The sequence below is a fragment of the Hippopotamus amphibius genome, chromosome 10 (genome assembly GCF_030028045.1).
Source record: "Hippopotamus amphibius kiboko isolate mHipAmp2 chromosome 10, mHipAmp2.hap2, whole genome shotgun sequence".
NCBI lineage: Eukaryota > Metazoa > Chordata > Mammalia > Artiodactyla > Hippopotamidae > Hippopotamus > Hippopotamus amphibius.
Genome location: NC_080195.1, coordinates 31,405,501 through 31,419,653, shown reverse-complemented (window position 1 = coordinate 31,419,653; position 14,153 = coordinate 31,405,501). Strand labels below are relative to the sequence as shown.

The following is a 14,153-nucleotide window of genomic DNA, read 5'->3' as shown; positions in this document are numbered from 1 at the left end:
TCTTGAGATGAAGGCCAGATGGCTCTTTACCAAGTCATCTCATGGGGGAGGTATTACTTTGGTGAGTGCACCATGCCCTTGAGATCCAAACTTTGTCATTGTCCTGTAGTTGCATAGAAGCTGGGACACGAACTCACACTAATCAAATTAAAATCAAAGTGCATCAGGAGATTGAAAGCTTCTTTGGATAGAATGCACGTTATTTTGATCCAGTGAAAGGAATTCTCATTTCTACTGCTGGGGTACAGCCCCTTCCGGGAGAGGTCAAAATAATAATTCTCAAGTTGCGTAATAAGCACAGAATCAGAGCAAAGGCAGGTGGAGAGTCGGGAGGTTTTTATCCAGGTTGTGGGGTATTGTGATGAATCATCCTTACCCTTTGCTACAGAACACGTATCTAGTAATTTAATTAAGGTCGTCCTGCAGATTCAGTGTCTTCTTAGTTTGGCTAATGCTGGGAAAACACTGCCAAGCTTTGTCCTGTTGAGCTATACTTTTTGTGATTGAGATCTTCCCTTTATGTTCACTCATTAAAATACAATTGATTGGGACTTCCCTGGAGGCTCAGTGGTTAAGAATCCGCCTGCCAATGAAGGGGACACGCGTTGGAGCCCTGGTCTGAGAAGATTCCACATGCTACAGAGCAAGTAAGCCTATGCGCCACAACTGCTGAGTCCACGTGCTGCAGCTACTGAAGCACACGGGCCTAGAGCCTGTGCTCCACAACAAGAGAAACCACCGCACTGAGAAGCCTTTGCAACACAATGAAGAGTAGCCCCCACTTGCTGCAACTGGAGAGAGCCTGTGCACAGCAATGAAGACCCAACGCAGTCAAAAATAAATAATTTAAAAAATACAATTGCTTAGGCTTTTGCTTTCAAAGTGTTAACTGCATTCATGTCCCACCTCTCTTGAGACCCAGGTCACCTTGTGTGGAATCGGGAGACAGTGCAAATCCTTTGGTCACATATTTACAGATAGTCTCTTATTTACATGTCCAGATTTCTAAACATTGCATGTGGAGTTTACTAGTTGAGTCCTTGGAAGTAAATCTTATTTCTCTTAGCTCCAAGCTCTTAGAGGGTAACTCAGACATCCTTCCGACCCCAGACCCACATCCACCGCATAATATTTTGGTAGAAAGGTGACAGAGAATATCTGTGTGTTACCTACAATATGGGGAGGGGACAGGGCATCATTGGTAGTCCACCCTAAGCAGAGGGTACCCCTTAGAGTTTGAAAAGGGTTTCATTTAAGGACAATTTTTTTAAAATTGAGGTATAGTTGATTTACAATGTTGTGTTAGTTTCTGGTGTACAGCAAAGTGATTCATTTATATATATATATATGTGTATGTTCTTTTCATATTCTTTTCCATTATGGTTTATTACAAATATTGAATATAGTTCCCTGTGCTATACAATATGACCTTGTTATTTATCCATTCTATATATACAAACTCCCAGTCTATCCCTCCCCCTCCCTCCCTGCAACCACAAGTCTGTTGTCTATGTTTTTGAGTCTGTTTCGTAGATAAGTTCTTTTGTGCTGTATTTTAGATTCCACATATAAGTGATATCATATAGTATTTGCCTTTCTCTGTCTGACTTACTTTGCTTAGTGTGATCATCTCTAGATCCATCCATGTAGCTGCAAATGGCTATTCATTCTTTTTTAATGACTAATATTCCATTGTATGTATGAATCACATGTTCTTTATCCATTCATCTGTTGATGGACACCTAGGTTGCTTCCATGTCTTGGCTATTGTAAATAGTGATGCTTTGAACATTGGGGTACCTGTGTCTTTTCAAATTAGAGTTTTGTCTGGATATATGCCCAGGAGTGGGATTGTTGCATTATATAACAATTCTATTTTTAGTTTTTTGAGGACCCTCCAGAGTGTTCTTAAGGATAATTCTTTAATAAACTTTCTAATAATGTAAAATTATGAAATCAATTTCCCAAATAGATGATACAGGTTAAAAACATAATAAGCACGTGAAGGTCTCATTAAATCCTTGACAGACCTTTTACAGATGTTTTAAGGGAACGATGGAGTTTGGAGGTCAGCCGGGGTCTCTGAAGCTGTTATCAATGGAGGGAACCAGGTACCCCCATAGCGTAAACCTTGGTTCCTGCCATTGAAGAGATGACCCTGGACCAGGTGGATTGTGACTCCCAGAGGCCGTTTCTGCTTTGCCTCTTCACCCCCTAGGTTACATGCCCTGAAAAACAGACTGAGGCTTAGATCTGTTTGCAGATACTTTACTGGGGAAGTACTTTCAAAACCAATATCTAAAAGAAATGAGGGAAGCAGGATGAAGTGGAGGGAGTCGTTGGGCTGTGATACAATTTCCCCAGAGATGTCTGAGTGCTGTGAGAGACTCCGGGGCTGCGATGGCTTTTGGTAGGTGTCTTGCTTTGAGGCGAGGGTGTCAGGACTCCATCAACCCCCCCATCCCTGGGGAGGGGTGTGACTTTGTGTGAAGTAGCTTCTTTGACTGAGAGCAAACCCTAGAGAGGTCCTCAGGAGAGAGCTTTCGGCCACGGATGATCCCAGCAGCAGGGGACATGAGTATCCCATCCTGGATAGGGTGCAGGCACATCCAGCAAAGGGGGGCTCACAGACGTTGACTAGAATACAGCATCTGGTCGTGCAAGCTGGGGACAACCCATTGTTAGAACTGAGATATCCCTGGTCTGGTGTATTGTCTGCTGAGATATGAAAGCACTGGGGGAAAGACATCATTCTACAGGCAGATGACCGTTTCACTATAAAGGCAATACGTCTTCCATGCTACCCTCACTCAACACCCCAAAAAGGAGCCAACACACGGCACACCCAGCACAGCCTATCCCCTGCCCCCCGCCACCATATTCATAGAATCAAGATGATGCAGCACGGGTGATCTGGAGGGCTGCCCAGGGGTGACAGCCTGGGCAGAAAACATGCTTTTCAACTGTGACCCTGATATCGGTGGGACTATGTGAAAGGGAAGCTGGGGGCTGACCCTGGGGGAAGACACTCAGAAAAACGAATGGAATTGTCTCTAGTGTCCATCCCCCTTCTCTTCTCTGATGCCTGGTACTGTGATTGTATGCTCTTTTTCACCTCCTTCTCTCTCTTACATCAAACCACAGCTGGAAAATGACATGAAATTTACTGGTGTTAGATGTAGGTGACTCAGAATCACTGTTCCCTTTCCTCTCCCCCCACCCCATGAAATATTAGCTTCGGTCTTTGGTAATCAGCTCAAATGCGGATGAGGCATTGGTCACAGTCCTGACAGCACGAGACAGAGAGGGCAGAACTTCTGGAGAAAGTGGGATACTGGTAGTCGCCCACCCAGTATTTTTTCTCTCTTCTGTTTTGCTGACAGAACCCCAGTCTTATTTTGCGGGGCCACATGCTAAGCTAAAAGATGACATCTCCCAGACTCCCATGCAGTTGGGTGTGGCCAAATTGATGTAAGTCACAGTCACTGGGAGACACACAGAAGAAGAATTTCAAATCAAGCTGTCTCCACTGCTAGGCTTTATTTTTCATTCAATACCCCCCTGCCCTTCTTCTTCCTCTTGCTTGGAACATGAACGTGATGGGTGAAGAGTCAGCAACCATTTCGAACAATGACGTAAACTTGAGGATGATGGAGCAGAAAAGTAGAATCAACCCAGTCCCTTGAAAACCCTAGTGCTAATATATCCTTCCTGGACCACCTGCTTCCTTCATGTGAGAGAGAAATGAACCTCTACCTTGTTCAGATCATGTATTTGGGCTTTCTGTTATATGCAGCTGAAACCAACCGTAACTGACACAGAATTGGTTCCTAGGAGTAGGACGGTAGAGAAAACAGAACCCAAAATACCAACCTGGCTAGATGGAGGAGGTGGAGAGGCTGACATTAAAGATTCAAGCATTGTAGTCAGAAATCCCTCCTGCCCTTGTTACTGAGGTTGTGAAACATTTTGTCAATCTGCTGCTTACCGTACCTTGAAAATCAGACCTCACACTGACTACAGTAGAAGTGTTGGGAAAAGTGGTAGGAAAATTAAAAATTCTGGTATGTGCTAGCCTGCTCCTGCTGCTCTCAGCAGAGTCCTACAAGAGGGTCAGAAGCTCGTCTGAGAGCTAGCCACACGGTAGGCACAGATAGAAATATCAATTTACTAAAAGAGAACTTCCTGCCTACAGTCTGCAATCTGGGTTGAAGAGGAGTCTCATAATTTAGGTCTCGCCAGGTTGAAAAAGCCAAATGCATTTATACCCCACATGGAAGGAGTGAGGAGTAGTGGCTGTAAAATCGCTGAGAGATGAGATTGATGTCCTCTCACAGAAAGTTAGGAACCTGCTGACAAATACAGGCTTAAAGGTATTACATTCCCATCCAAGTTCAGTGTATCAGATTAGTCCAGGAAGTGACCATTAATTTGAGAAAGCAAGACATAGCAGGGCACAGGGGCTGGTAAATAAAAATGAGAGCCTTCCTGCTAAAAAGCTCTTTTCAGTCTGCAATTACTTTGCACGCAACTGAATAGAAGCAAGAAGGCTGGATACGTGGTCAACGTTAAAGAAAACAAGATGGAGGAAGGGGTAAATTAGAAGTTTGGGATTAACATATGCACACTACTATATATAAAATAGATAACCAACAAGGACCTACTGCATAGCACAGGGAATTCTGCTCAATATACTTTTTTAAGAACTTTTGTTGGGATACAGTTAACATACAATAAACTGCATATATTTAGAGTGTACTATTTGGTATCCCAATCTCCCAATTCATTCCCCTCCCAACCCTCCCCGCTTTCCCCACTTGGTGTCCATATGTTTGTTCTCTACATCTGTGTCTCTATTTCTGCCTTGCAAACAGGTTGATTTGTACCACTTTTCTATAGTCCGCATATATGTGTTAATATGCGATATTTGTTTTCCTCTTTCTGACTCACTTCACTCTGTATGACAGTCTCTAGGTCCATCCATGTCTCTACAAATGTCCCAGTTTCATTGCTTTTTACAGCTGAGTAATATTCCATTGTATACATGTACCACCTCTTTTGTATCCATTCATCTGTTGATGGACATTTAGGTTGCTTCCATGTGCTGGCTATTGTAAATAGTGCTGCAATGAACATTGGAGTGCAGGTGTCTTTTTGAATGATGGTGTTCTCTGGGTATATGCCCAGCAGTGGGATTGCTGGGTCATATGGTAACTCTATTTTTAGTTTTGCAAGGAACCTCCATACCGTTCTCCATAGTGGCTGTATCAATTTACATTCCCACCAACTGTGCAAGAGGGAATTCTGCTCAATATTTTATAATAACCTATAAGGGAAAAGAATCTGAAAATATATATATATATATGCAACTGAATACACACATATAACTGAATCACTTTGCTGTACATCTGAAACTAGCACAACACTGTAAATCAAATTTTATCAAATTTGATAAAAAAATTATTTTATAAAGGGAACAGGGTAATAATTTTAATAAACAAACATGGCAATCAGCAGGCTGAAACTTTTCTATTGATACCTTCAAAGTAATCCCTGGACCCCCAAACTGCACGTGTGCGCTTAAGCAAATATGCAGCCCCCCGGGGTACTCTCCAGTACCTGCTTCAAACGTGGTCCTAGAGGATGCTGAGCACTGACAAGACCTCTAGCATCCAGGGCCAAAGGCAACTGAAGACAAAGGACAAAGAAGGGAGCTCTTTCCAGAAACTGGAACTGAGGCTGCCTGTTGAACCACCTCTTCACGCCCCCCAGACAGGGCCAGAAGTTCTTGCTGTTCTTACGCAAGAGAATTTGATCGTTGCTCTGGATCAGATTTCTTTTTTTCCACTCTTTCAAACGGATAATTGTGTTCGCTTGTTTTTATTGTAGTTATCCCATTTTTTTCTCCATCATGGTGCATTGGTTGTTTCAGAGAAGATCGCTTGCTTCTGAGTTTATGTGCCACAGGAAGAGACACCTAAACATGATGGAGAGGATCACGCATCGTCCGGGTACCCTGAGCATTGAGCTGGATACGGCAATTTGATAAGAATTTGGAATTGGCTCTTTCAGGCAGATGGTGATTGTTTTCTATGTGTCTCTCCTGGATATCCGGTAGCAAAGAGGCAGACTGTGCCAGAAACAGTTGCCTAATTATATCCATTCCCCCCTTCTTTCTTTCTTACAGAACTTGCTTGTTCTTCTTTGAGTCAATGTCCCTGTTTTGTTTTTGTTTTTGTTTTTGTTTTAAAGATAAAAGATTATTTTTAACAAATATCCTTAAAGCTAGGGGTGGCTAGTGAAATATAAGTGGTGGTCATGGGTGTCTTCCAGGAAAGTTAATTAAAGGGGGATGATTCCTCTGGGCGGTGTGCCCTTTTGCATTCCCTCCTTTTTCTTTTCCTTGCCCAAAACATGGAGATAATAGCTGGAACTCTGCCAATCAGCTGGGACAGCAAATCAGCCTTGAGTATGAAGCCAAGCTCCAAGACGGCAGAATAGAAAGATGGAAGGAAGCTGGCACCCTCCTAACTGTAGCACATCAGTCTTTCTTATCTGGTGTCAGCTTTTTTTCCCCCTTTTAAGAGAGAAATAAATCTATTTTATTAAGCCACTTGTGCTTTCTGTTATCTTCAGATGAAAGGAATGCCATCTGGTACCAAGGATGAACTTAGCCTTCACACTTCAGAAGTATTGGCTTACTTATATTGCCCGTTCATAAGGCAGACCATCCAGCCTTGACCAGTCTTTTTGCTCTGAGAGTCTAACGGGCTATGCTTAGAATAAACCAAGAAACACACCTTATGGGGCGTGGTCTCTGAAGCAAAGCAGGCTGTGTCTGGGCCCTCTAGGACTGCTAAGCAATGGAACTGTTGATAGATCAAGTCCAAGTACACACAAGACAGGCAGACATGAAGACAGGTCCCATTTCAGCTAGCTTGCTCAAGTCTGCAGAGTCTAGATGCTTGGTCCCCTAACTGTCTTATCAAAAGCGTAATATTGGTTTCATTGACTAAGAGTTATAAGACCCATGGCCCAGCAGAGATAAAATTTCTGGGCTTTTTCATTTTAGTTATGACCATGTGAGATTAGGAAATATAGCCTGTTGCCTGATTTCATTTTTCCAAGGATGCTAGGGATTTTATTGCTGCTGTGGCAAGTTGTAAACAGTGCTTATAAACAGAATTTATTCTCTTACAGTTCTGAAGATCAGAAGTCCAAAAATGGGTCACCAGGGCTGTGTTCCTTCCGACTCTAGGGAACGATCTATTCCTTTGCCTTTTCCAGCTTCTGGAGGCTTTCTGCATATGCTTGGCTTGTGGCTCCATCCTCCATCTTCGAAGCCAGTAGCTTGGCATCTTCCAATCTGTCTCTCTGTCCCTCTGCTTCCATCATCACATGGCCTCTATCAGACTCTAACTTTACATCCTCCCTCTTTTAAAGGTCCTTGTGATTGCACTGGACCCACCCAGAAAATCTAATCCCCCATCGCAAGATCCTTAACTCAGTCACAACTGCAAAGTCCCTTTTTCCATGTAAGGTAACATATTTATAGGTTACAAAGATTAGGATGTGGACATCTCTGGGAGGTCATCATTCAACTTCAATACCAAGGTCAACTTGATATCCTCTTGAATGCAATCAGTGGCCTGTGTTTCCCAGATCCTTAAATCTCTCCCTCTGCAAGCCTACCATATCATCTTTTTTGCCATTAATTTTTTTTGCAATTAAGACTTTTATCAAGAGACCTCTATTAACATAAATAGAAACTTGCAGTATTAATGTCTAAAGTAGTCAGTTTTTCTTTTGATTCCTTGTCAGCCTGCAGTTTCTTGGAAGTCAGGAGAAATTATCTTTAGGCCATTTCAATTTTATTAGTGGAGAAGGTGATGTTAGAAGTTATATTGCCAGAGTGAACTTGCACGGGGTACTGCTGTGGGGGCCCTAAGTGAGGTGGAGTCATCGGTGGGGAGGGGGGGGTCACTTCAAAGAGTGAATAGTGGGAGTGTAGAAAGGCAGTGCCCAGGAAGAGAAAGAGGGTATGATGGCAGAAGCAGCAGGAAAGAAGAGCCTCCTTCTTTGAAGAATGCCTAGAAATAGCATCATGGCAAATAGCTAACATTAACTGAGCTTTGATTACATGTCCATGTAGCAGACTAAATCATTGGTCCTAATTCTTTACACTGCTTTCCATTCAAATCCATGTCCTTGGCCATGGAACTTTTAAAATTCCTCCATCAAAGACGGACTGTGTTTCCCTGGTCCTTGATTTGGGGCTCAGCCACACGACTTGTTTGGCCAACAAGATGTCACCGGATGAGAGAGAATCGGGAGCTTAGTGAGCCTGCCTGTTTGGAGTTGCCCTCTTGTGCTTCTGCCGTAGGAATAGGAGAGTATTTCTGCCTGGCCCGAGGAGGATGAGAAAAACATGCAGCAGCCCAGTACAACATGCACTTGGAGTTGCCCCTGTTGATTCACAGACGTATGAATGATCGATGCTGATCACCTCATGCCACCGAGATTTTTGTGATTGTTTATGTCAGGTTGCTTATTTCCCAAGCCAGTCAGGAATCTTTCTAAATTTTTTACATGTATGAATTCTTCTCAACCTCCCCTCAATCTTACAGAGTAGATATTATTCTTTCTGTTTTGCAGATGAGGAAACTGAGACATTGAGTCACTAAGAAACTTGCTCAAGGTCGTGCAACTCATTAAGTGTTGGAGCGACAATTTGAATTTAGGTGGTATGTCCACTGAGTTCTTAAAATTAACTATAGGATTATACTCTGGTCAGCAAAAGTTTCCTTTCTTTCTCTCTCCTACTCTTTATGGACCATTTTCCATCTGTTTTAAACTATTGGGGTCTTAAATCTTTCTGTGAGCACATCAGATGAGAAATTCACTGGGCTGAATCTGGGGTCCGGGTTCTGATCCCACTACCCATAAGGAATGCAAGATTGCCAAGTTAGGAACAATCGAGAAGGAAAAAAGATACTTTGTCAGTTCATGACCCACATTTTCAAGGCCTGATCCGGTGAACAATACACCAGAAAAACAGACATGTGCCCAGAAGTCAACCGAGGGGTGACTCAGTGGACAGCCAGGAGCTGCCCAGTTCCAGACGACTGGCTGTGCTTGAGACTTTTATAAATAGCACTTTCTTTCTTGGCCTCAAATGCCTGAAAAGGAGAGTTTTATTCTTTTTGGAAACATTTGGAAGCTGAGTTCACAGGAGAATGATAGAAGCCCAGGAGGTCAGTGGTCGTTTACAGGGGAGACTTAAAGGAACCCAAAACGCAACTCTGAGTGCAGACACTGGAAAGTGGGGTTCTGTGAGGCAAATAGTTGACAAAGGCTAGAAAGAGACCTGAGGAGGTTCAGTTGTTTCTAGATAAAGACAGGAGGCCCACAAGTCTACTGAGACCCAAAAGAAAAAAAAGATTTAGAAATTACTGACGAGGGACAATAAGAATGATAATTTTGTAAGAATTTTTTTTAAATTGTGTGTGTCATGTATTTGGTACCTGCTATCTTTTTAAAATTTTATTTATTTTTAAAAATTTTATGTTGGAGGTGAGTTAAGTGTTGTATTAGTATCAGAGGTACAGCAAAGTGATTCAGTTATACAATATACATATATCTATTCTTTTTCAACTTTTCCCATTTGGGTTATCACAGAATACCGAGCAGAGTTCCCTGCCACTATACAGTAGGTCCTTGTTGGTTGTCTATTTTATTTTATTTTAATTTAATTTTATTGTTTTTATAAATTTATTTATTTATTTTCTTATTGGCTACATTGGGTCTTCGTTGCTGTGCATGGACTTTCTCTAGTTGCGGTGAGTGGGGTCTACTCTTTGTTGTGGTGTGTGGGCTTCTCGTTGCGGTAGCTTCTCTTGTTGCAGAGCACAGGCTCTAGGCACTCGGGCTTCAGCAGCTGTGGCTCGTGGGATCAGTGGTTGTGGCTCATGGGCTCCAGAGCACAGGCTCAGTAGTTGTGGCACACGGGCTTAGTTGCTCGTGGGATCTTCCCAGACCAGGGCTCGAACCTGTGTCCCCTGCATTGGCAGGCGGATTCTTATCCACTGCACCACCAGGGAAGTCCCTTGGTTATCTCTTTTAAATATAGCAGTGTGGACATGTCAATCCCTAGCTCCCAATACATCCCTCCCTCCACCCTTCCCCCCTGGTAACCATTAGTTCTTTTTCTAAATCTGTGAGTCTGTTTCTGTTTTGTAAACAAGTTCATTTGTGTCTTTTGTCTGACAGTGATTGGTAGTAAAAAACAAAAAAATAATGACAAGCTGATAATGTTATTGTGGGAATTATCAAGGGGGTCTAGAGGAAGACAATTTCTACTGTTCAGTGTTGGCTGAAGAAAATGACAGTAGTAATACTGACTTCAACCAGGACTTATTGTATTGAGGTCTTTATGGATAACTTGATTTAATTTCTCACAGCAACCCTGGAAGGAAGATACTAATATCTCTTTGACAGATGCAGTGTTTGAGACTTAAAGCAGTTACATAATTCTCTGAAGTCACAGGGTATCAATGGTGGGACTAGTATTCAAGTACAGAAAGTTCGACTTACTGCCTCTTAACAAACAGAAAAACTTCTAAAAAGAGAGGAAGTGGTTTCCATTTTGGAAAGAAAAAAAAGCACACATGCAGAGGTGACAGACTCCCTTGGAATGTCTGTGATAGATGGAAGGGCACACGTGTGCTGACTGATGAGGAGACCTGTGCTATATGTGACAAAGGGTAACCTATTAAGCTCTTGACAACCCCATCTCCCGGACCGGCCCAGGGTGAGTATATTAGGGACCTCAGTCCTCCACGGCTCCTACTGTGCTGATCCAGCCAATGCAAAAGGAACTCTCTCCTCTAGCTGCTTGCACATTGCCTCTTTGCCTTTCAGAATGCACACACATGCCAGGTTGAGGCAGGAGCTGGACGGGCCCCAGGCTGAACAGCCGGAATTCCAAAATAGCAGGACAGTCGAGAGAGGAGGCTGGGCCCTGGCCAGATAAGAGTTAGGTATTCCTCATTCTTCAAGTCAGGGAGACCAGGTATTCCTCATTCTTCAAGTCAAGGAGACCTTACCGACTATACATGTACAGAAAAGTTCCTTGGAAGTCAAAAAGGGAAGGGGCGCCACCCCATAGTAAGTGATGTCAACCTACTCGTAAGCCTCTTTGCTAGACTCCACTTGGCTAAGAGATGTGCACGCACACAGGGGAGGACCTTGAGATGTACCAAATATGGGCTCAGAACCAGGCAAACCAAGATGATTGGCCAAAAGAAACCCAGAACAAATGCCCCATAAGAGTGATTCAAACTACCACGAAGCATGGCTCTCTCTGAGCCCACCCGTATATCTATGCACACATATTAAACTCTTTTTCCTCCTAATAAACACTTCACTTGCTTTACTACTTTCCGTCTCTATGTGGAAATTCATTTCTACACAGCTTGTCACTGGCCACTGTCCCTGGTGGTCTAGTGGCTAGGATTCAGGGCTCTCACTGCCGCAGCCTGACTTCAATCTCTGGCTGGAAACCAAAACCCTGCTTCAAGCCACTGCAGAACAAGGCCACCCGAGATCAAGGTGAAGGTTGACCAAGGTAGGAAGAAGACCAGCATTAGAACAGAGGCAGGAGAAGTATTCTGTAAGCCCAGGAGCGAGAGCACGAAGTTCTCTCTAAGATAGTGAAAGGTACCAGGGCAGCAGGAGCAGACTAAGCCCAAATCAGCAAAAACAAAAAACCCTAAAAAAACAGAGTCTTGAAGGAGTCAGAGATGGATAAAAAAGTCATATCGTTGGACTCAGAAAATCAAAACCAAGAAAATTAGATTAGGGGCCAGTGGGTTTGCAACCTGGGCAATTATCTTGAATAGAGTTTGATGTTTGAGATGGGCTTCTGCTAGCCTGGAGGACATGAGGTGTGAATGTATTCATTCTGCAGAAAGGACCAGGCTGAGGTTGACACTGCTGGGACTGGGGCCAAAGCTTAAGCCCTGCTATGTGACAGAGGCTTAAACCCTGGGTTCACAGCTTGCCAGCTGCTCCCCCAGGAAGACTGTTCCTTAAATCACTAGCTGCTAGCTGGCCATCAGGAAATACAATGCAGTCATAATGGCCACTCATAAGGATTTATTATAATTTGTGTTTCTGCTGCAGCCTCTTTTCAACCAATGTCATCGGTTTGCACTCCCAGACACCCACACAAGTCCACATGACCCTGACTCTCCCCTCTTCCCACCCACTGCCCAGGCCCAGGTCTGCAGTCACACCAGCTTCCCCTGGCCCCATTCCTGTCACCTCAGGTCATAGGCATGTCCTAGGTGCAAAGGAAATCTTCCCAGGACAGTGGAGAATGGAGACTTCTTTTTTGTTTGTTTGTTTAAAGTAACAACTTTATATCATACAAATAAATTTCAAGTATGAAAAGTGCATTATTGCAATAATACCTCTTTGCAAGTCCAAAATTCTTGGTTTATAATAAAACTGTAAAGAATTAAAAAAAAAAAAAAAGGAATAAAACCATCAGTGCCATCTATTGCAGAAGTCCAACATCTTAAAATGTTGCTCAACAAGTTGCAGAAAAACACGTCTGGAAGCAACATGTAATTGAAAAGAAACTACTTCTTGTGTTTTTGCCATTATACATTATTACTGTCTGTAGTACTTTCTCCTTCCCAAATAGAAATTTCCATCCTCTATACTGTTGCTCTTGAATCAGCCATTCTGTGCAGTCGCCACTTGCATGTTTCCAAAATCATCTTCCTCTTCATGCGTTCTCTTCAAACTGCCTGTGGTGCCAGAATGTACAGATAACGACCTTTCTATCTAAAGTGGCGACATCATCTGTATTGTTAATTCTGCTAGGTAGATGGCTTCATATTCCTGAAGTTGATGGACAAATCCAGCATTAAGATTAATACAGAATCTTCTTTCTTGAACATAAGCAAATGCATCTCTGTACTTCATTCCAAATGTTTCCATAATGTATGCAATAACAAAGGCAGCACTCCTGGAGATCCCTGCATTCCCATGGACAAGAACTTTTCCTCCACTTTGTAAGCTCCCATCAATAAATTCTTTAGTCATGGGGAAAAAACGTATTATATTTTCAACTGGATTATCTGCAATATCCAAGACTAAATATCTAAATAATTGTTGAAAGTTGGGTTTAATAAAGTTTGCTTCAATATTTTGTCTTATACATATTATATGAGTTATTCCATGTTTCTGTAGGATAGGTAGCTTGCTCTTCATGGCGGAAGAATATGGGCCTAGAAACAATCCGGGCAAAATTTCCTGCATCTCTCGTCTCATAGGGTAGGTCCACTCCTTTTTTTTTTCTTAAAATAAATTTATTTATTTATTGGCTGTGTTGATCTTCGTTGCTACACGCAGGCTTTCTCTAGTTGCTGTGAGCGGGGGCTACTCTTCGTTTTGATGCCTGGGCTCCTCACTGCTGTGGCTTCTTTTGTTGCGGAGCATGCGCTCTAGGTGCGTGGGCTTCAGTAGTTGTGGCACATGGGCTCAATAGTTGTGGCTCATGGGCTCTAGAGTGCAGGCTCAACAGTTGTGGCGCACGGGCTTAGTTGCTCCGCGGCATGTGGGATCTTCCTGGAGCAGGGCTCGAACCCATGTCCCCTGCATTGGCAGGCGGATTCTTAACCACTACACCACCAGTATGTTATAACCTTTTTATACAGAAAAATTTTTAAGGAAGTTAGGTCAAAGACTCTTGTCATTGTAGTCACAGAGCACACTGCCGGCCACATGCCAGGCATCGAGGAGATCCACGGCAGCAGATTCTATGGATGTTACTTCTTTTTCTTTTCTTTCTTTCTTTCTTTTTTCTTTTCTTTTAAAGATTCTCTAGTAGTCTAACAGTCAGCCTTATCTTCCTAAAAAAACTCATCAGGGTTGTGAGAAAGAAGAAAGCAATTCAAGAAAGGTGTACTTTTGAGTTCACCTAAGATGAAATCTCTACATTACTGTGTGATGAAAGAAGAAAAACAGAGGAACATATATAGGGAAATGTACATATATTCCAGGGAATACTAGGCAATATGCCAGATGGCACTTAAAGCCACAGGATGAACATGTGCTTCTTTCTGGTGTATCAATTTTATTAG

At 42.8% G+C, this 14,153-nt stretch overlaps 1 protein-coding gene across 1 annotated transcript; it reads right to left on the bottom strand.

The window, feature by feature from the left end:
• Window positions 1-12,615: 12,615 nt before the first annotated feature.
• Window positions 12,616-13,851, bottom strand: LOC130830268 (serine/threonine/tyrosine-interacting protein-like). The gene is made up of 2 exons (XM_057697400.1): window positions 13,702-13,851; window positions 12,616-13,356 (listed from the first exon to the last, which is right to left on the bottom strand). Exon 2 carries the CDS (start codon window positions 13,339-13,341, stop codon window positions 12,853-12,855), a length of 489 nt encoding a protein of 162 aa, XP_057553383.1. The 5' UTR covers window positions 13,342-13,356; window positions 13,702-13,851; the 3' UTR covers window positions 12,616-12,852.
• Between the last annotated feature and the right edge of the window lie 302 nt (window positions 13,852-14,153).